General features: G+C 42.6%; 1 protein-coding gene across 1 annotated transcript in view; it reads right to left on the bottom strand.

The window, feature by feature from the left end:
- CDC45 (cell division cycle 45) overlaps window positions 1–24582 on the bottom strand; it is a gene marked incomplete in the record, with an annotated part of 734635 nt that overhangs the window by 410235 nt on the left and 299818 nt on the right. The window contains 1 exon segment of the mRNA XM_044068778.1: window positions 15965–16015. Coding sequence (XP_043924713.1) covers window positions 15965–16015 — 51 coding nt within the window.

Here is a 24582-nt window from a genome sequence, read left to right as displayed (position 1 = left end):
TCCACAAACTTGGTTAGCACTAAGTTTTGGTTTTTAGTCTGTAGGTCAGAGAAGTAAATACTGAACAAAACTGGCTCAAACATTGAGCCCTAAGGGATATCCCTGATCAGATTCATATTCACCAATGCTGCCCCTGCCACCTGCATATTGTGAGTTGTCTTTTAGCCAATTTGCTATACTATGTAACACATGAGGATCTATTTCTAAATAGTTTAGATTAATTAGGCTAGCATGGGGGATAATTTCAAATGCCTTATCCAAATCAAGGTAAGATGTGTATACAGTGACTGTCAACAGCTTGTGTTACCTTAACAAAATTAAACAGCTTCCTGACACAGATCTACCTTTTATAAAACTAAAAATCTCAAAGTTAGATCCACAGTAATTTAATCAGCTCTGTTATATAATGTGTACCATGGCCTTACATACGAGACTCTTCAGGCTGAGGAGGCCTACAGTTTCAGGGTCGGTAATACAGACACCTTTATGATGCGGCATCACCAGTGTTTTACACTATACTTCAGGGACTGAGCCCATATCCGAACACTTAAACAGCTTACCTAGTGGGTTCCACCAAGACATGTTTAGTACTTCAGATAAAGGATTCTGCCTGCTACAAATTAATTTGAAACTCTTTCCCTATCAAGTGTATGTACGCAAGGGATAGGGAACGTCATATATCCCTTTATTCCCCCTGGATGGGACACAATGTTATTCTCATGAGATACAGCACACCAATGCTTAATGTTACACATTGCGAGTCAGCAGGCCACAAAAATCAGAAGCTTCAGTGGATATAATATGGTTGTGCACATCACCACACTTGGGTGAAGGACATCGTTCCTTCTGCAGGCAACAGTTTCAGCAAACCTACACCTCTGTGCATCTCAGTACACACCAAAGCAAGGAGATGAATGAAAAGGAAATTACTATGGACTACAACCGTACCAGCTTACAAGAAGCAAAAATGACAACTCAGAAGCGGAGTCCAAGTAGGGCATGAGGAAGCTTATGATGGCAGGCTATAGAGAGAGAGAGAGACAGAGAGAGAGACAGAGAGAGAGACAGAGAGAGAGACAGAGAGAGAGAGAGAGAGAGAGACAGAGAGAGACAGAGAGAGAGTCAGAGACAGAGAGAGAGTCAGAGACAGAGAGAGAGACAGAGACAGAGAGAGACAGAGACAGAGAGAGAGACAGAGACAGAGAGAGAGACAGAGACAGAGAGAGACAGAGACAGAGAGAGACAGAGACAGAGAGAGACAGAGACAGAGACAGAGAGAGACAGAGACAGAGTTATGACCTCCTCAAATCAGCATGAATTTAATACAGTGTTTGAAAAAGACAATCTCTTGGAGAATTGCCATCCAGAAAACTGGAGAATGTGTTGCAAGCCTCATCATTTTTAAGGTGCTAAAGTTGGGAGAAACGGTCCGAGAAAAAAACTGAAAAATTCCACTGGATTCTAAATATATTGCATACACAGTTAATAGGTTTTAGGCTATAAAATGATGGCTACTGCGATAGACATTGAGCAGTTGACGAAAAGTAAACACTAACTACACACTTACCAGCACATATAACCTACTATCAAGGAATACAACAAGGGAAATGTGCAAGCTCATGCATAATCAAGATCTTAAAACACAGATACAGTGGACTGAAGAAAAGGGAAACCTAAAAGTCAAAGAAAGGAGCAGCAAAAAAAAAGAGAAACATACTATTTGGTTCTGGTTAGCACTGCAGAAGAAAGGACAGAAAGGGGGATAGCTACACTAGTAGGATAACCATTACCACAAACTAGGCACAATGACATCAACAGGAAAACAGCTAGCAAATAACCTGGAAGTTTACTCAGCTCACATGTAATCAGGATATGGACATACATACACATTCATATACAATGTCAGAGGTAGAGAAGGTTAAAGCTGAACCCTAAGATGTCAATGCTATCAGAAATCAACATATGATCAAACAAGAGGCTAACAGCAATAAAGATGGGCTGTGCTTAGATATATAGTGCTTTAAAAAGGAGGGCTTTCTAGACAGCCAGATCATCTGTGAACAGACTGAATATTACAAGTGTTTAAATAACACACAAATAGGGGTACAACCAAAAGACTGATTAAAGTTCTTGGTAATCAGCAGGCCTCATATTGCTACATGTGGCATTACTGCAAGGACATGTTGGGATGTTTTATTCAAGAAATAATGTACAATCACTGCTTACAGAGTGGCAGAATGTCAAGAGGTTTAAGTAACCAGGGACTTCTAGTGCAACTGACAAAAGCAAGGATATTTTGTGTTAAGGTCAGAGAAACACATCACAAAGTAGTTTCTACTTCTCATTTAAGCACAGAAAAAATAATATGCACACCACATACAACACCATCTGGGGCCAAACAGAAGGTTCATATCCTACTAACTGAAGTAGAAAGAAGGAAAATGGTCATAATTAAAATCCCACACAGCAAGCAAGCCTTGTTGGCACAGAGGTATAAAGACCCAAATACCACCAAAGTTTGACTAGTAGCTTGTGCACCTGCAAGAGCTGGCACGGGAGGGGTACAAATGAAGGGGCTGTGCTTGCTTGCTTCTCTGGGGCGAGGTGGTGTTTGGTGGCATACCCAGAACACAGAGTGTACTCGCCTCACTGGTAAAAATCAGAGAAACTTGCACACTGTGCTTTGCCCTATGAGGAGAGGTAATCTGTATGTTTGCGCCACTGAAGCAACTGAGTAACAATCCTGTTACAATTACTGCATGTCCAGAAAACAGTCAAATATGGTTAACAAGTACAGTAACATATGTGCACATAAAATATCCAGCTATACAAAACACGTAATTTTCCATCTAAACTTAGAAACTTAGTGTGAATACAAATGCCAGCACAGAACTCAAAGTGCCAAAGAATTTCTTTAGCATTTCTTATAAATAATGTATTGTATTTAACTGTTGATGTAACACAGAAGAAAAAGTAGAAAAAAAAGAAAAAACTGATGTTAAACCAAGCACTGCACAACATTGGAAATATTCAGGAGTACGGACCCATAACAGCAGTGCGGCATATAACATGGAGAGACCTGACATTTGAAGAAATCAACTGCAATACAAAAAAGATTAACCTTCTGCACCTCCCATATCTCTGCAACTACAGTTCATAGAATACTGCACCCTGAAGTAGGGGGATACTCCAAGATACAACTTCAGAACTAGTATCCCTCCAGATATGCACCTGCAGATCCACTATTCTGAGGGTCAGTTATGCAGCACCTCAAGAACATAGCATGGTACTGGTTCAGCACTATTGTTTCTATTTAAAACACTATTATTATTTATTATTATTATTATTATTATTATTATTATTATTATTATTATTATTATTAATAATAATAATATTATACTTCTGCCTGAATCTGCAGTCCCACCATCTAGCTGAAAAAGTCCATCAATTGCAGGTTCTAGTCTCAGTTCCTACATGAACTCAGCACAATTAAACCTTAAAGTATCCAAATTCATAGCAGTGGAGAAGGATGGGTGATTTTAAGGACACTAACCAAAGAGTGAATATGTAGATAATCCAACAAACTGCACTGCCTTTTAACTAGTTCCACATGCCAAATAAAATGCTGTTCTGTTCTACTGGCAGCCTGTTTTCCAGCATGTGAAATAAGTCAGGTCTTGGCTTGAATTCCTCATATTATGTAACTGAGCAGCCTTCCTTATCCTGATAAAAGTTTGTACACCCCACATCCAGATATTGTTGCTCCTGGATTCAGCCTTTGCCAATAAGGCAGCACCATTGTATAGTTATACAATGTCTCAGAGCAGTTTGTTTCTTTTCTTTAAGAAGAAATTTGTACATAAGCTCTGTTGTCCACCAGGGAAACTTGGCATGCAGCACTTATCACAGCATGGGTTATCCTCAGATCCATTGTTTGACTCCTGCACAGCCAAGTTCTTTTGGAGTCTGCAACTAGACCTTAATGTCTCAGCCTTTTAACCTCCTAAGGTGAACATCCGTGATATCCTCCCAACATTCTCCATTCCCTTTATACAGTCTCTGCAGTGTCCCTGCCCCTCAGCTGCTGAGTCAAACTAATCACATGAACTTGGCTTACTCCTGCCACCTCCAAAGAATTTGTACAGTACAGAAAACACAGGACTTATTCCTCAATTAGTGCTAATCCCTACATCATCTGGGCAGTTCAGGACAGTGACCGACCTGCTTTTATTTATGCCTGTAGAGTCCAAGAAAACACTTCCAATTCATTTTGGCCAACAGTTACCAGTAGGTTCATTGTTCATTTTTAAACACAGCAGTATAATAGGTTGTTTTCCAAGTTATTTTCATTTCACTGTTCATCCAGCTATCATACTCATCACTTGATATGTGCCACCTAACACTTGGATAAAACCTTATAGCTTGTGATGTGAATTGCCCCAGTCATTAGTTCTATTGTATTTCTAGAACAAAGCCAGGAATACTACGGTGGAAAAATACTTATTTGAAAACCACCAATACTCTTCTGGTTTATCAAAAATACAGGAAAAAATATCATCAAATAATTTCTACAAGTCAAGTAATTTCATGAGGATTATGCTAGTGTACTAAAACTGATAACTGGCAATGCAAATTGCTAGCGATCAAAACCACAACTTGTCAGAAAAAGCAGAAGCAACTGGTTTCACTAAACAAAACGAGATTTTTTTTGTTGTGGGGGGGCTTCTTTCTGAAGGGTTACAACCCTCCAGCCCACTAACCTGCATCATCAACTCCAAGCCTGTAGAAACTTGAGAAAATAACCTCCTTGTTGCAGCAAACACACAATAAATTTTTTTTGTCAACTGTTTGATAAACAAAAAGCCACACACAGTATTAGCTAACTAAACAACACTGATCTCAATGTCACAGCACGCTCGTTCTAACTTATCCTGAAACGGATCTTCATTTCTTATCACTCATTCATAGGTTCATATGAGGTTACTAGGCTAGCACAGCCCTACAGCCCTACAGCCTTTACAAGCCTAGGGATGTTAATCCCAAGTATCACTAAATTTGCTCTTTTGGGGTAGTTCATAGAACAAATTTATGAACAGAGCAGGTCTGTGATCAACACCAGCTGTCCATGACAGGCATGGGTGCCACCCCAGAGGTGAATTTGCAGTCTCTCTCTCTCTCATTCATTGGTCCTAAAGCACATGACTGGGGGGTATGTCGAAGAAACACACACATGCACTAGTTCCTTGTCTCATTGTACAATACTGCACAGTAAACTTAATTTGACACTTTATATTTGACTTTAAAAAGTAGCAGTCTTCACGCTAAGTGGAAGAATCACATCCTGCTGATTGGTAGTTGCAACTCACTTTCAGAGTTTTTTTTTTTTTTTTTTTTAATTATGTCAGCATTTTCAGTTTCCAAGTTATCACTTTCTTATTTGCTGCATATTTTGTACTACATGCTGACAGACAAATCCAAAGTAGAAGTCCAGCTAATGTTGTATAGTCTATAGGTGAATGAAATGTCACTTGCAAGACAAATTTATTAAGTGTTTTTGTTTTGATATAATCTAATCTAATGTCTGTAGCAAGTTCTCAACTATGCATCCAGGCTGTGTCTGCCATATGTCAAGCAAGCAACAAATATCCATGTTACTGTTGGACTGAATGATAACTGTTGAGAAAAACAAATATATAAAATGCATGAAAATAAACCACAATTACAATGATCGTTTTTCTTTTCTATTGATGTGCATATGTGTGCAAGCGCGTCCATGTCATTGTTCAAAATGTGTGAATTTTATAAAGGTTTTATTTCTTTTTTTTTTTAATAAAAGGGGGGTCATGTTACTCAGACGAGACAGAGGCCACCCTGTGATGAGAACTTGTTATGGAATTCTAATGCCTGGCATTGATATAACTGATACTAACAATGACTCAAGTCTACTCAGTAAAGCAGCCACAAACTTACTGGGATGCATCTGGTCAACAGGATTAAATAAATTAGTATAATGACTTTATGGAATTTCAGTATTAAAAAGGGGAAAATGAACTTGCAGCATGTCATTAATGTTTACTAAAGACATGCAATTGTTTTAGACAAATGATATTTCACCTGCTCTCACAATAAAGCACAATCTGTTAGTTTCTCCCCCTGTAGTCTAAAAATAACTGGTTTGTTAACTGGATAAGGGGACTGGCCCAAAGAATAAATTCTGACACTACTAGAGCCCAAAGCAAGAGATAAAAACAATAGCACTTCAAAAGGACATAACGGTATAAATGAAAACGGAACATTTCACAAGTCAATACTGTGAAAACATACCACTGGAAAACTTGCCATTTCATAATATTATACAGGAAATACAACAAATAACACATCAGAAAGCATATTTTATAAAATCAAACTAGTGCAATAACAAGATACAAATGAGTGCAGTCACTGGAATTGAAACAACAGCAAGAGATATACATGTTCCAGGACGGACATGAATACTTATCAGTGATACCTGCCAAGTGATTACAAAACAGAATAAATATGTTGGAATAGATGGCAAAGTACAGTTAAGATAAAAGATGCTCACAAAAACTACGATTACAGAGCAACAAACTGATCAGCAGCACAGGAGGTGGTCATAATTTATAATAAAAAACAAAAGGAACCACGTCTAAGGCTCTAGGCAGAAACTTTAATCCAAATGCATCCAAATTCATATATTTTTTTCTACTGTGCGTGGACACTTTTAGTTGTTTAAACTTTTGTAATTATTGTATAATTGCTCAATAATGTTTCTCATTGGATGATTGAATGATTGGTTGAGTATTTAATGTAAGGTATGGATGCTTTTCACTCGCTCTGAAGAAGCCATTTGTTATGGTGAAAGCGCTTAGTTGGTGAATTTGGATGCATTTGGATTAAAGTTTCTTCCTAGAGCCTTGGACGTGGTTCCTTTTGTTTCTTACTAGTTTTGTACCCAGCGGGTATTTTTCTTTTTGTGGCATAATTTATAATAAAGGATAGAAAAAGATCTCGTGTGGTTTTCTTGCATCCAGGCCTTAAACAGCACAAGAATGGTCATACAAGCAGTGCAGCTAGCTATGTGCATACTCCCTTCAAATGCGTGTACCTCAGCTCTAATCTAACCTCAGTTAATTTGGGCCCCTGGTACAACACTAGATAATCAACTGGGCTCCACGTAACTCTTCCCCTTGGTGAAGGGATAGACACATTTAACACAATATTTATAAATATTCTGGCAGAGTTCAAACAAACCAGACACTTGGTTAACTAAAAAACAAAAACTCATGCAACTTAAAAGATAAAGTACGGAAGTCGTGGCTACAAACATCCCTGCAACAATATAGCAGTTAAGGGACCATAGCAAACAATGTATACAAAATAGGTAAAAAGAAAAAAAAAAAAGCTTACTATAGCAACACCTAAAATTAAACAATACAAAACACTTCTGGAAATCCATAAATACTGAAAAAATCAACCTGACCCATTCCATCTTCAACCAATAACTCCAAAGGCATTGATTCGCTTCACAGTTTAACTCACATTTTATAAATACAGCAACTTCCCTCCTACAAAACAAACAGACCTTCAGTCACTCCTCTGCCAACATTCTACAATAAAAAAAGATCACGCTCCCTTAAAATAACCTCTACTGCCCCTGACCAACGTCCGTCTGAATACCTCAAACTCACTGTAGATAGTCTTTCATACCCTGTCTCAGTTCTAATAAACTGATAGAGGAAAAATATGTCCCTACCTTATGGAAAAAATCCTATGCAATATCCCTGCATAAAGGTGTCTCATCAAGTGAGCTCAAACAATACACAAATGCCATTCTCTCCCCCATATCCAAAATCATAGAAAAAATAAGTTATGTACTCACCATAACGTTCCATCTGAGTAGGTACTTCATTTGTCTGCAACCTGTGGGTATCGGATCCGACTTCGGATCCGAGCCGGCAGCTTTCCAAGCTACAAGATCTGAGCTCTTAGCTCCTCCCCCTACCCATAATCCCCTGCTACCTGCTGTATTACCTCAGATCGACTTTTTTGCCTCATCACCCAACTAATAACCTCGAGAGAGGAATACATCAGATCTAATCTCCTGACAAGAGACTTGCAGGTGACCAGAAAAAAATCCCGAAAAGGTTCGGGGGATGGCAGGGGGGGTTGGTTGCAGACAAATTAAGTACCTACTCAGATGGAACAATATGGGGAGTACATAACTTCTTTATCTGAAGTAGTTACTTCATTTGCTCTGCAACCTGTGGGACAGAGTCCCAGCTACTCAAGAAAAACCCTGGGTGGCCTTTACGGAAGGATATTCTGAAGCACCGCAAAGCCAAAAGAAGCCCTGCCTCTCGAAATCATATCCAGTTTATAATGAGAAATGAACGTATGAGAAGAGGACCAGGTGGCTGCTGAACATATGTCATCCAAGGGGACCCTGGACCAAAAGGCTGCTGGAGGTGGCTACAGACCTTTTAGAATGAGCGTGGATTCCAATAGGGGCTGGTTTGAATGACTATATGTACCCATGAATAATGCACTGACAGATCCAATTTGCTACGGTCACTTTGGAAATGGCTTTACCCATGGCTGATTTTGCAAAAAGATACAAACAACTGGTCCGACTTGCGAAAATCTTTAGTCCCGTGCAAGTAGAAACGTAGTTGTCTGTGTACATCCAGTTTATGTAACTTGTATTCTCCTTCGTTCTAAAAGCTTCGGAAGAACACTGGTAAATTTATTGATTGATTAATATTTGACTCTGAAGCCACCTTAGGTAAGAAAGACGGGTTTGTCCTAAGGGACACTCTATCCTTGTGAAAGATAAGGTAAGGAGTTTTCATACACAAAGCTTGAAGTTCCGAAACCCTCTTGGCCGAAGTTATAGCCACCAAGAAGGCAGTTTTCCACGACAAGAACTTTAACGGAACCAAGGCCGCAGGCTCAAAGGGTGGACTTGTCAGGGCTTGTAAGACTAAGGTCAGATCCCATGGGGGCACCACCGTTTTCACAGGCGGCTTCAACAAGAAGGTTTTGCATAATTTTGTAGATGCCAAGGACCCTAAGCCATCACCTGCATGAAAATGGGAGATGGCTGCCAACTGCACTTTGACCATAGAAGCACTTGCTCCCTGCCAAAAGATCAGCGACAGGAAGTCCAGAATAGTTGGAATAGGGACTGTAAATGGGTCCAGGCCCTTGTCTTTAGCCCAGATGGAGAAACGTTTCCATTTACTATTGCAAAGTTTTCTGGTAGAAGGCCTATGAGCCGTGACCAGTATGGCCTTAAGGAGATGAGATACCGGGAGTCCTAGCCATCATTGGAACTGGATCAACCAAGCCATAAGCTTGAGACTGACCAGGTTCGGGGTTTGGCAACCCTCCGGATGCGAGATCAGGTCTGGAATGGGATCCAGAATCCATGGAGGAGCCACACTGCGAGACCGCAGATAAGGGAACCAGATCTGACGAGGCCAGAATGGGGCTATGAGGATAACTCTGCTCCCTAACCGACAGGCTTTTTGTATGAACTTCGTCATAAGCGAGAGGGGGGATAAGCATAAAGGAGACCGGGAGGCCAAGCATGAACTAGAGGGTCTCTGGGATTCTCCTTTGGGGGGCAGTATTGCGAAGTACTCGCTGCATTTTGTGTTTAAAGGAGAAGCAAAAAGATCGCAGCAAGGCCAACCCCACTTGCGAAAGATCTGCTTCGCAACAGATGGATTTAGACACCACTCGTACGGAGTGAGAAGTTCCCGACTCAGTTTGTCCGCTAATATGTTGGACCTTCCCGGAATGTGCGTTGCTACCAGAAAACGGTTGGTGGATATCGCTCATTCCCAAACTCTCATGGCCTCTCGACAAAGGGGATAAGATCTGGTCCCTCCCTGTTTGTTTATATACCAGACTACTGACATATTGTCCGTCTGGATTGCAATAGTCCCCAAAGGGAGAAGGTCGTGGAGAGCTTGCAATGCCAAAATCACTGCCCTCATCTCTGGGACATTGATATGCAAAGCGGTCTCTAGGGATGTCCACGTGCCTTGGACGGATCTGCCTGAACAATGCCCCCCCCCCACCTGAGGCGAGAAGCGTCCGTGGTCAACGTGGCTTGGGGCGGGGGGGATCACAAAGGGCCTCCCTTCTCTGAGATCCCGCGCATGGAGCCACCGGAGAAGGGAGTCCTTGCAAACTCTGCTCAGTGGTATTGGTGTGTTCAATGGGTGGAGTGATAGGGACCACTGAACTTGCAGGGTCCACTGCAATATCCTCATTCGCAGGCATGCGTGAAGAGAGAGACGGATCATTGCCGCCATAGACCCTAGTGCCCTCATAACTAACTCTGCCAGAGGAGCAGGACTCTGAAGAAGGGCTAATACCCGATATGACAGGCTGCTCAGCCTGAAGTTAGGGTAGCTCGAGAGATACGGGTATACAACCTGGCCCCTATGAACTCCAGGGCCTGAACGGGGCACAGAGAGGATTTCTGCAGGTTCACTGAGATGCCTAAGTTGAGGGCAAGAGTCAGAGCGTAATCCCTTGCCACGCAGAGCTGATGCCTGTTGGTGGCGGTAAGGAGCCAGTCGTCTAGGTACGGGAAGACCTGGATGCCCTGAAGTCTCAGGTGGGCTGCAACCACTGCCATGACTTTGGTGAACACCCTGGAGGCTGAGGTGAGGCCGAACGGAAGAACCCTGAACTGATAATGACTGGCCCCTAGCCGGAAGCGGAGGAACCTTCTGGATCGTCTGTCCATCAAAATGTGGTAGTACGCATCCTTGAGGTCTATAGAGCACATCCAGTCGTTCTCCCGCAGAAGGGGGAGAATTGATTGGAGGGTGACCATCCAGAATATTTCCTTGGAATGAAAAGGTTCAGAGCGGAAAGGTCTAAGATGGGTCTTAGGTCCCCCGTTTTCTTTGGCACCAAAAAGAACCTGGAGTAATAACCCAATCCGGACTGATCCGGGGGGACGGGCTGGATGGCTCTTTTTCTTAGCAACTTCGACACCTCTGAAGCCGCTGCCTCCCTCTGATCGGGTGGGTACATAGGGGAGGCATCTGGTCTTGGGGAGGGAAGGTTTATGAAGGGGATGGAATAACCTCTGGATATGATACGGAGCACCCATCGATCTGTTGTAAGGGACTCCCAAGTTGACAGGTGCTCCATCAACCGCCCCCCGACTGCCTCCAGCGAGCGACAGTCGGGCAAGCCCTCAGGGCTGTTGCGCGGGTCTGTCCGAGAAAGGTTCTCTAGACCCCCCCCCCTCTGCCTCTGGGCCGGCGCCCACCTTGCCCTCCTCTGCCTCTAGAGGACGAGGAGTCCGAAGCTGGATGGGATTGCTGAGACTTGCGGAACCACAGCTTTTGTCCCCTCTGATTCCTGGAGAAGGATCGTTGCGAATTAGAGAAGCGGACTCGGACGGCAGACAGCATCTTCCCGTCCTTTTCGCTTTGGACTAGCGTATTGCGAACGGTCTTGCCGAAAAGCGAAGATCCGTCACAGGGTGCGTTCGCGAAGGATGCCTTGAAGGGATCCGCAAAGTCGCAAAGATGGAGCCAGGCAAGACGACCCCGGCTCCGCTGGCCCTAGCGGCTCCCTCTGTCGAATGGGAGAGAAACCACATAGACGTGTTAGAAATGGATTTCAGAGTGGCCATTCGAGTCAAAAAAACATTCTCGTCTCGGACCGACATAGGGGGCTGCAGCGTATTCCTTGATCAAGTCTCGCTGTAGCCTGATGGTATGTGCCATATAGTTCAGCGCCCTTATCGAAAAGGTCGCTGAAGCAAACAACCGCTTCCCAAAGCGGTCCAGTGCTCGAGATTCCTTATCTGGCGGGTGGACCGAAGAACTCACTTGTGCGAGTTCTTTCTTGGTGCCAGTCGCCACCAACATGGCATCAACGGGAGATCCCTTGGCCCAAGATTGCTTATCTGTAGGGGGGGCTAAGGACTTAATCAGGACGCCTAGGAATTGGCTCCACGGTGTCGGGCTCCTTCCATGCCCTGGTAGTAATTAAGTCTACCAGGGGGTCAGCTGGAGGAGACACCCAGGAGGTAGATGGGCCTGCCTCAAACGCCTCCAGGAACACGGATTCATCCGTGGAAGGTTTTTGGGCAGACCCCCCCCCCCAATACGCAACATTTCCATGATGTCTCTGAAGGAGACATCCTCGGGGGGGGGGGGTGACCTTGGGGAACCTTCCCTTTCATCTAAATCCGTGTCTGTGGTAACGTACTCAGGGGAGTCCAGGTGCCTCCTTTTACACCTATGTTTGCGAGGGACCTCCTCGGTGGGGCTATCCGAAGAGGGCTCGTCCACGGGTTCTTGTTCCTCCAAGGGAACTAGCTGGAGGGCTTGAACAGGCTGTCCCGATGGTCGGATGACGGAGGATAGACCCTCATGCAGTGGGGATACGGGAGGATCCGAAGCCCGGACCGGGGACCTGGAGGACCGCGACAGTACCCTCTCCACTACCTCAAAAGCCGAAGGAGAACTACTCTCTCCAGGCTCTGAAAGCATTCTCCTCGGCTCCGAGGTAAGGATCAGGGTCGGGGCAGATGTAGTCGGCGCCGAGAGAGAGGTGCGCTCCGAACCCAGTGGCACCAAAGACACACCAACTCCCCCGGATCAGACGCTCAGCCCTCGGCCTTGAGAACTCTGATCAGACAAGCTTGAGGGTATAGTCGGCGAAGAGTCCAGCGCTATCGGCGCCGACAATTCCCCGGTTCCGAAAGGGCCCGGATACGACGACTCAGAGACCCGAAAACGAGTCGGAGGAGTGATCGGAGCAAAAATGGGGGGCGCACTCCCTCCCGGGGGGGGGGGGGGGAGGCAGGAGCACCCTCATCTGCATTTGGGTCTGTATGAATCAACGCATCATCCGATCCATGTCCACTTCAGTGAGGCTTCTGGTCAATCTAGAAGTCATCGAGGCGGGCCGGTCCTCCTCCTCCTCCGGCAAAAAGCTGGGCGAACGGAGCCGAGAGGGAGAGGATCCGGGGACCCTTGAGGGAGACTTAGCCAATTTAGATGGCAGGGCTGAGGGTTGAGTCTCAGCGCGCCTTTTATGGGATTTATGTCCCTCCTTATCCTTGTGCCTCTTCTCTCTGGTGGAAGAGGCACCAGCGTCACTCAAGCTCGAACCCAAAGAGGGAGGTTGAGTCCCGGGCTGAGCAAGGGGCACAGAAGGCACCAGAGCTGCCAAGGCATCCTGAACCGGAGAGGGAGAGGAAGAAGCAGATTCCTGGGGCAGCTTGCTTGCCAGGATCAGCTTATTCTTCCTATCCCTAAGCGCCCGGGGGGGGGGGGGGGGTTTAAAGGCCGCACAAATTTGGCAGGCCACAGATAAATGGGCCACCCCCAGGCATAAAACGCACTGAGTGTGGCCATCAGCTGGGGAAAGCTAATGGCCACACTCAGTACACTTCGAAAAAACGTCTTTGGGCCCTTCAGCCATTTTGAGTCACTCACACACTCACAACCAAACACTAAGGGGGGAGGGGTGTCACATAGTTTTTTTTCTTGTAGCTAGCCTTTTTTTCTCTAACTACAAACTCCTAGATAAACTCAGGGGCACTACACACACGTACACTAACTATAATTTTACAAAAACGCTAGAGAAAAGGGATTTCAACAAGTTAATGATCTCACCAAGCCAGGAGCTCTTCAAAAGACAGCTACTTCAGCCGCGGCAAAAAAACGATCTGGGGTAATACAGCAGGTAGCATGGGGATTATGGGTAGGGGGAGGAGCTAGGAGCTTGGATCTTGTAGCTTGGAAAGCTGCCGGCTCGGATCCGAAGTCGGATCAGATACCCACAGGTTGCAGAGCAAATGAAGTAACTACTTCAGATGATGCATTCACTCTGACTACTACATGTATTACTTCTCATGACCTCCTCTCTCCCTCACAGCATGGTTCCATACCCAATCATTGTACAACCACCAACCTTCTAAGGTTGACATATATACTAAATCACAATTGAAATCCAGGTCTTCTAACTTCAGTTCTATTTCTAGATTTATCCAAGACGTTCAACACAGCCAATCATCAAATTTTCCTTAGTAAACTCTCTTCCTATGGGCTATCACCCTCACACTTAACTGTTTTTAGTTAGCTCATTAACAGGTCCCAAGCAGTGAAATGGCAAGATATTTTTCCTTTCTTTCTTAAATCTGTCAAAAGTATCAAAAGGCTCCAATCCTAGGACCACTACTGTAACTTATTTATCAGCATCCTAAACAAAGCAGCCAATGAGGCCACCATAGTACAAGACGCAGACAACTCCACTCTAATATGTGCTGCTAGGATACTACCCATGCTCCAAACGCTCACCAAGAAATCCTTCCTTATAGAAGCTTAGCTCAACAACTCGCAATTCCTCCCGAATCAAAAAATAAATAAAATTACTACTGTGCAATCCAAATTTTCTCTTCTCCCAAAAAAAACTACCTTTAATATAATGTCATCCAGCAAGACAATATATAGTTAGTCTCCCACACCAAACTACTAGGTGGGAGTTTAGAGGACTACCTGAAATTTGATCTCCACCTTCAGCAAGCCACAAAGATGACACACCAAAAGCTAGACTGCCTGTACAGAGTAAAACACTACCTTACTGACCCCTACTAGACAAAACACAGCCATTTCGTTTCGACTTCCCATCCTATTATATGCCATTCCTAACCTAACCAAAGACAACAGTCAACAGCAGCCAACCAACCAACAAAATAGATCATGTCATTGCTTCTCTCTAAAACTAAACTAGCTCAAAAGTAATTCTCTATTGCAATCAATTAATTAATTACAACCTTCAACTACTGCATAACCCTGAAAAATTGCCACCTCTTCACTTCATCATTCAACTTTACACTATTAACAGACCTCTATGCCTCCCGTATTCAGAAAGCATTGCTGGCAGGTGGAATACCATCTCACTCCACTTTTAAGTCTGCAGCCTGAAAGATTTTAAATGCAAACTGAAGCAACACCTGCAAAATAGCTGTGTACCTGCACCACTACTGGTTAAACTGGTACTTATGTAGCTATATGAATTTGCGCCATAGCTATCTGCTGCACAAAACTTAATGTACTATTACCTCAACTATACTCGCCTCTATCATCTCATCTCCTTCACTTTCTTTGCTCTTCCTCCCCTCCTTCCTTTCTTTAGGCTGCTCTCTTTCCATGCACTAGATTTTGAACAAGACTTTATAGTAGCAAATATTCTTATGCAAAACCTGACAACATACAGATATCATCACACTGCACATATTTCCCTATATTTAAAATAATCATATAAAACCTATGTAAAACTTAGCTAACCATTATTTTTAATCAAAATTATTTTAAATGCATCTTATGTTAAAGATTTCTGAATAATACAACTGTTGCTCACAAATGAAACAATGCAAATGTAGTTCATGATGCCTGTATAATGAAGCTTTTTTCCTCCATGCCTCCTCTGAAGAGGGGCACTACTCATTTGGACTTGCCCAGTAAAGGAAGAAAAAAAGAAATACGTCCATACATACACATCAATTCCAAACTTGGTTGACTAGAATAGTGTAAGTTGTTTCAGCATATCAGCACACTGTACCACTAATGCTAATACAGCTCATTTAAACATTTCCCTTGGATTATTTTTCAGGACTTTCTCAGTCTCATCTTTCCTTTCAACAGCAGTTTTGAAACTCCATGGATTCCATGCTTCATTTATATCCAAAATGGCTTCCACAGAAATTATAAACAAGTGGTAAAGCTTGTCTGAACAAGATTTGCTACTTTTGGTAATGATTATTTTTTTTTCCTTAACAGCAACAAACAAAGGAAAGCAAAACATGAGGTCAGCATTTCAAAATACATTTAATATTTTACACCACAATTTTAAACATTGCACGTAATCTTTAGAACAAGTTAATGATGAACCTTACTGAGTAATTTTATCCTGTACCCACTGATCAGTCAGCCCGACAATTCCCCACCTGAAAGACAGAAATAAATACAATTAAATCAAGGAATCATACTACAAAAAAAAAAAAAAAAAAAAAAAAAAAAAAAAAAAACAGCCAGACATTTAACACTGCCGAAGAAGGCATAAATAGTTTTGCGATTGAGCATGCCCCTGTAAGTCAGTAGGTTACTTAACCATTGCTAAACAAGTAACGGAGAATGTAGCAGTAACAGACACTGAAGTATTACAGCTCCAGCAGATAACTGCTACAATATAAAGGCTGCTTTCTAAACTTCACACACACAAGACACCAGGCAACACACACAAATATATATATATATATATATATATATATATATATATATATATATATATATATATATGCATATATCTATAAACCTATACAAATATGAGGCACAGCGGACTGTGTTGCTGCCTCACAGCAAGACATTCCCTAGTTCAATTCTCACCTGAGTTGGCATCTGTGCAGAATCTACATGTCCTCCCTATACTCGTGTGGGTTTCTTCCAGGTGCTCCAGCTTCATCCCACACTGCAAACACATGCAGTAGGTGGATTGGGCACTCAAAAATTGTCATAGGTGTGTGTGTGTGTGTGTGTGTGTGTGTGTGTGTGTGTGTGTGTGTGTGTGTGTGTGTGTGTGTGTGTGTGTGTGTGTGTGTGTGTGTGTCCTCGCATCTGTGGTGGAGAACTACTGAGGCACAGCTAGTCACCCGACAGTGTAAAACTTGGCTCGAAATTATTGTTAGGGTTGAGGTGACACCCTGACCCCAATGTGCAAAAGTAGGAAAAAGGAGTTGTGGATGGATGGAGATGTGTGTGTGTGTATAAATATAGACAGATACATATATTAATCTACGTATCTATATTTTTATTTTACATTTGTTTACCGGGAAAGCCCGACTGGAACAAGGTCCATTTACAGTGGAGGCCCGGGGAGAAAAGCTCCATAACAGTACAAATACAACAAATGACAAAAAAAATTCTGTACAGAGGCATATATACAATCAGACCTCTATGTCTTTATATGACAACACATAATCCACGAATGACAGAAAATTTCTATTCAGTGGCATATATACAATTAAGGAGATTTTTCGTACCTTAGCTTGATTTGATCAAGCTTGATATATACATAGCAAAACTTTTAATTCCCTATTGGTAGCACAAAGCATAAAAATGAAGGAATAGAATCTGGAAAATAATGCTATTCGGGAGATATGTCATAGTGTGAGAAATAGTTTGTAAGATAGTAGTTCCTGATAAGGAGTATTTGAGTAGTACAGAATAGTTGAGGTAAGCAGTGAGGAGATGAGGTGTGGCAAGTTGCACACGGAGCAGAGTGGAGGAGGGGCATTGACTACAACTCTGATCTGAGATATAGAACAATAAGTATCCTGTTTTTTTTTGGCTTATTTATACTGGTTATTGCTTCTAGCAATTTATATATAGCACTTATTGCCTGCTGCTTACTTTTTACTGTATTTTATTGCTATTAACTAATCTGCACGGGTAACTGATCTGTTTGCAGTTAAAAGCATTCTGCAGAGTCTCCTTGCTCCTTTATCTGTTTAAAAACTTTCACTTTGTGGCTCACTGCTCTCAAAGATTTCTGCAGTGTTTACTGTGTAAAAGAGTGTAGGTTAATAGCTTTAGTATTGTCCCAGTTCAGATTTGCTGGCTCTTGGCCTGTTTGTTTTTGCAGCGATTGTTTTGAGCACATGACTAGTCCATCTTGAATTAGCAGAAGCCTTTCTTTACCTTCGTGGCAGGATTGTGTTGACTGGCTGCTGGCTAGTGGGGGCTGGTTCTTTTGTACTTTTTTTTTTTAAAAAAAGTTGTCTAGGGTTGTATCTTCTGGTATTTAAGCCCTAACTTTGAGAGGATTTCTGTCTATACACACTGAGCAGAGTGGAAGAGGGGCATTGACTTCAACTTTGATCCGAGATGTATAAAAATAAGTATCTTTTTTTTTTGCTTATTTATACTGGTTATTGCTTCTAGCAATTTAATTTATATATAGCACTTTTTATTGCATGCTGCATACTTTTTACTGCATTTTATTGCTATTAACTAATCTACAAGGGTAACTGATTTTATGCAGTTAAAAGCATTCTGTAGTCTCTCCTTGCTCCTTTATCTGTTTAAAAACTTTCATTTTGTGGCTCACTGCTGTCAAAGATTTCTGTAGTGTTTACTGTCTAAAAGAGTGTAGGCTAATAGCTTTAGTATTGGTTCCCACCCTCCCTCTCTGTTGGTGTTTAGTGTTACGCCCCTACTGTAAATTTGATCTGGGACACTCCTCCCAGTCTAGTGTCATTAGCTCATTCTACCTAATACAGAGAGAACATCTGAGAAGGCCTTATGTTCCTTTCTCCCCTTCTTTAAAAAAAAAAAAAAAGCTTTAATCTCCTTGTGTTCTGACTGTGCTTTTCAAACATTTTGGAAACAGAGTATATTTTAGTGCATTTTTTAAAACTGTATTTGCCTTAATATTGCTACATCTCAAGTGCTCTAGGTTGCACTGCATTTGAATTGTGTGTTTTAGCTGCTTTTCTGTATATATAGACTTCTCTGTATATATAGACTAGCTATTTATTCTACTGTATTACTGCCTCTTAAATCGTTTTTCAGTTGTGCACTTGCCTTGCTTCATTTAAAAAGTTTTAAATTGCTAATTTTGTAAAGTTTTAATTGCATTTACTGTTTACAACTACACACTCAAGTGCATTAGCCTGTTTTTTAATTTACTGTATTATTGCATTGTTTATCCCGTTTTAACAACAACAAAAAAATACCATCTTGTTTGCTCGTTTCCCACCTTTCCTAGCCAGTATAGTTCAGATCCCAGGCTTTTCTTGTCTCAGGACTTTATTTTCTGTGTTCACAGCTTTCTAGACCTTGCTGTGGTAGAGGGAAGTCCTACTGCTTAACAGTGGGAGTGGTGAGCACTGTACTGCCTAACCCTAGAGGAGTGGTTTCCAGCTCTGAAATTGTAATTTTATTAGCCTTTTTGAGCCGATATCTATCCCTTTCAACTTTCTGGCTTAAAAAAATGCATGTGTTTGCTCATTTTGAGCATCGTACAGCACCGCGGGGCTACGGTTAAACTATTCCAGGTGCCAGAAAATCTGGTCTTAAAAGTTTCCCTTAGAACTAACTAGTTTCTAAGTAGTAGCACTAAATTCTGAACCCCTGTGACTAGCACTTGCCCTAGAACCTGCTGGAAAGCACTAGGAAGCCTGAAACTGATACAAGCACTCAACTCTCCTTGTCAATAAGAAGAAATTAATCGTAGCCACTAAACAGCCTATAATTGTAAAGTACCTTGCAAAGGTAAGGGAAAACCGCTCTTGTACTTTACAAAACAGCACCTAAACAGGCATGTCCAAGGGTCAGCTTCCGGTGGATTTCTCCTGTCCACCTGGTGAATCTGGGCATACTGGGGCAATGCGGCAACTGCCTCAAGTACACAGACAACCCTCTCCTCCTACCACCCAATCCAACAGTTTAAGCTGCCAATAAAGTTCACGGTATTCTAACCGTGTCTCCTCTTACTTCAGAGGTAATTTGGCAATATTGGCAGCTTAAACTAGATGCCACGAGGTTCCCAGGATTAAATGACAACATAAATATTACACCAGTTTTAAAACTAAGGAAAGCTAGGCTTTAATGTATTCTGGATGGGGTTGAACAACGGATTTCAAAGGTTTTTATATGAGAAATTCAATTTTTAATGTTTAGGATATAGCCTTTTAACTAATTGTTAAGCCAATTGCAAATTAATTAATTGTTTAATTGTTGACCAGCTGATGTTGAAATGAAGTATTTAAATGATGAATTGTGGAGTGTAACATTATTCAGTCCTTGAGAAAGCCTGGCAGAAGCTGGGTGAAAGCGCTTGGTTGGATTTGTTTGTTTTTCAAAAATTATTAAAGTTTGCCTTGATTTTAAGTTGGCTCCGGGTCCTGTGGCTTGTGGATATCTCGAAGTTATTTGGTTTGTGCAGTTGTTTTGCTCTCTCCAGCCAAGATTGTGCTAGACAATCAAGAGGAGAAGGTTAACACCTGCACTACACCTCAAGCAACACATAGCCCTTCAAAACCCACACCATCACCACCCACACATAACACTAAACCCACATGTGGAGGCCCTTAACATTAACCTGCCCAAGCAACAAGGACTTCAGAAGCTGAAACGCAAACAAACGCCAGTCACAACCAAAGTGACACATAGGTCACAACACCAGTATGCCACCCAACAATAGCCCCCAAGGCAAGAAAATGTACCCAACACTTTAGTCATAGGTGACTCTATAGTCAGGCACACTAATGTCCCACTCACCAGGCTGAACAAGGAGAAAATTACAGTCAGCTGCCTGTCTGGTGCCAGGATCCGCCACATAACGCATGCACTCAAGTCATTCCACAACAAGTACTCTGTCATTATCCATGTTGAAGTGAATGACTTGAGACGTACCTCCCTGGACTACATGAAGAGAGACATGGAAGAACTCTCAGATCATGTGGCCGAGGCAGGTATGACCCTAGCCCTGAGCAGCATCCTGCCTTTGCCCAGAATGATACCACAGTACAAGGACAAAATGACTGACTTCAACAATTGGCTAAGCTTCTGGTGTCATTCATTCAAAGGGGATCCGGTATCCGTCTGCCTGGGAAGACATGATCGCCAAACCACAATGCTTTGCCAGAGACAGTCTGCACCGGTCACCCCTGGGATTCAGGTTACTGGTTAAAGCTCTTGCCACCCCTATAGTGCCTTTTTTAGGCAAGGTTCAAAGGACAAAACCACCACCTAACAGATGCAAGCATGCAAAATCTGAAGGTAATGCTACTCAATGCTGGAAGTCTAAACCTCAAAATGCACTCTCGATGCACTCCTAAAAATGGAGAACATCGTTATCTGTGCAGTAACAGAGACGTGGTTCAAGGCTCCAGAGAGCACCTCTGCAATACCAGGCTACAACTCTTCGGCCACCAAACCAAGACCGAAACACTAAAGGTGGAGTGTTCATATTCACCAAGGATATTTACACCACAGGGTAGTTGCCCAACACAATGCATCTGAAATTCTCTAGGTGCAACAAACACTAGGTAAGACTACAATCCAAATTGTAGCCTGCTACAGATCCCCCACCATGCCCCAAGATTCTCACTACATCTTTCTAAACATACTGGAAAATATTAAGATACAACCAAACACCCTAATACTGGGTGATTTCAACTACCCTGCCACTAACTGGGAAAACTACTCGGGTACCAACACCTTTTCCCCAACGGTTCTTGGAATTCATAAATTCCAACGCCCTGGATCAACTAATCCATTGTCCCACCACAGGCTTCAATATCCTAGATCTGGTCATTACCAATATGGAAGATAGATGCTCCACACCAGTGGTCACCCCCTCATTGGTCAGGTCTGACCATAAGCAAACCACCCTTGACAGCCACATCCCACCCACACCCCTCAGTAAGGAAACCTCCATAAAAAAACTTCTCCAAAGCCAACTTCATGCTACTCAAGTCAGAAGTGACAAATTTCATGACACTCATGCAGATGGGAGCTGAAAGTTACACTGCTGAATCTTACACTAAGGCACTGTACGAGTACATCCACTAATGCATGAATTGTACCATTCCAGATAGAACCAAGATGCTCTCCTCCCAAAAAAGGAAGCCAATCTGGTGGTCCCCTGCCATAAACAAACTATACAACAGAAGGAAGAAACTGTTGCAGAAAAGAGGAAAATCCCAGGATGTAAAAAACTCCCTTAACAGCCTCAGTAAGAAGCTGAGATCCCTCAAAATCCTCAAAAGCTAGTTAGGAAAATAAAATTGCCAAAGATTTCAAAGACAACCACAAGGCATTCTATAGTTATGTCAAGAATCTAAATGGCAATGCTCAGATCTGCTCTGAGCTACAACAGAATGGCATTAAATATACTGATCCCAAGGATATTGCCAATATCCTGGCAGATCGATTTAGTGCCAACTTCACCCCCCTCTCACCCCCTAAAAAGCCCATCTCAATACCAAAAGATTGCCAAATTCTGGATCTCACGGCTACATAGGTAGAAACCACACTCTCCAAAGCTAAGAATACAGCATGCATGGGACCAGATAACATCCCGGGCTGTGTACTATATGAACTACAAAATGAACTGGCACCTCACCTAAGTGTCATGTTTAATCATAGCCTCACTTCAGGCTTCGTGCCCACTGAGTGGCGCACAGTTACAGTTATCCCACTCCACAAGGGGGGATCCACCTTGGTTCCCGGGAACTACCGTCCCATCAGTCTGAACAGCCTGATCTGCAAGGGCATGGAACGCATTATCATGGAACTTAGAAACAAAGACATTGGCAACCTTCAAACACTGGACCCCACCCAGTTTGGGTTCATGAAGGGCCAATCTGGTCTCCTGAATCTGACTGACTTCTTCGAATCAGTCTCCAGAGCTGTGGACGAGGGTAAGGCGGTCCACAAAGCTTATCTGGACCTCGGCAAGGCCTTCAACACCATCCCCCCACTCTGGAATCATAGATAAATTTACTAAGGTGGGCATAAATCCCTACGTCACTCGATGGGTTGACAACTGGCTCACTGACAGAACCCAGACCGGACCCAGACTGTAAAAGCAGCAGACTCCAAATGCATCTCCAGACAAGTGGAGTACCTCAGGATTCAGTCCTGGGATCGCTCTTGTTTGGCATCTACATCTCTGAAGTACAGGCCAACACTAAGGGACTCTGTCTAACAAAGTTCGTAGATGACTGCAAACTGGGAGCCATTATTGAATCCCCAAATGATGTGGATATTCTACAAAAGGGCCTTACAGAAACAGATGCTTGGTGCCAGAGCTATGGTGTCAAGCTTAATGCCAAGACATGTATAGTTATCCCCTTTGGGAAAAAACATGTACCCATGAATTACCACATGGGCGGCAGTACACTAAACACCGAAAGTGTGATGAGAGACATAGGGACACAGGTGGACAGTGTTCTCACCTTCAATAACCACATCGCCACAACAGTCAGGAAATCCTTCTATGTGGCACACCTCATCACTAAGTGCTTTTCATCCAGGAAAAAGGAGTCATTGTCCCACTGTACTCATCCCTCATTAAACCCGTTATAGAGTATAACGCTCCCATTTGGTATGTACCTCACAAGACATCTGCAACAGCTGGAAAGGCCGCAGAAATACCTCACTAAAACAATCACAGGCCTAAAGCAGATGCCATTTGCTGACCGTCTAAAAAAAAAACTCCAGCTATACTCTGTGGCATAGTCTACTCAGAGGCGATCTCTGCTTAACGTACAAGGCCATGTCAATCCCGGAGCTGTTAGACATGCTCCACTTAAAGAAATCCCAATCCCTCAGAGCCACAAGCTCCAGGGATCTAAACCTTGTCATCACAATGAACAAAACATGCTGGAGGGATAGGTTCCTGACCAAGAGACTCCCTATACTCTGGAACAGACTTTCCCATACATGTCACGCAGAGCGCCTCCTTGGCCCTCTTCAAAAGGAACCTTGATGATTGGATGGGAGATAGGAAATTCACCCCAGAGATCATGTCAGTCGCCCTGCTAGACAGGGGTCCAGGGAAGTAAATATTGTGGGAAGAAATATCCATGGAACTGTTATGGCTAGGCTTGTATAGGCCTTAGGGCCGATAGCCTACTACCAACCTATGAACCTATGAGAGCAGAAAAGATTTTATGTGATACAGGGACAGAGCCATGATTGCAAGAGGTATGACTTTAGTGTGGTCTTGAAAAGTGAGATGGATGGTGCAGAGGATATACTTTGGGGGATGCTATTCCATTCCCTAGCAATGTTGTGGCAGAACAGACTTTTACCTGCAGTGTTACTGGCTTTGGTTATGCAGAGCAGGGTTTTGTTGGATGAGCATAAAGGGTGATTTGCAGAATATTAGTTTAGAAGTTGGTTTAGGGCTAGGGTTTTCTGAGGGTTCCTTATTATGTTGAAGGCGAGGACTAATTGGTGATAACTAATTAGCTGAGGGAGTTCTAACCACTGTAGTTGCTTCAGGGCAAGACAGTGATGACTTCTAAAAGTGGAGTTGTTAGCGAATTTTGCAATTTTATTGTAACATGACTAGTTTGTTTAGGTCTGTTTTCCCGATATGAAAATTAGGATTGGTGATGCATACATTTTATATATACTTACAACTTATCTCATATATACTATGAAAAAAAAAAAAAAAAAAAAATTTTATGACTATGTATTATTTTAGACTAGGGTATGATATTATAAATTGCATATTGCAATTATTTGTTTTGTTTTGATATGTGTATCTTCTATGTATTTTTTTCTGTATTCCCCTTACTTGTTATAACCTTTGGAGCTTTTCTCCCCGGGCCTCCACTGAAAATGGACATATATCCAGCTGGACTAGCCCGGTCAACAAATGTAAAATAAAAATAAATAAATAAAATATATATATAGATATATATATATATATATATATATATACATATATACATACACACACACACACACACACACACACACACACACACACACACAC

This window comes from Protopterus annectens, chromosome 4.part0 (genome assembly GCF_019279795.1).
Source record: "Protopterus annectens isolate FY-2018-M chromosome 4.part0, PAN1.0, whole genome shotgun sequence".
Taxonomy (NCBI): Eukaryota; Metazoa; Chordata; order Ceratodontiformes; family Protopteridae; genus Protopterus; species Protopterus annectens.
This window is presented reverse-complemented; position numbering and strand designations above follow the sequence as displayed.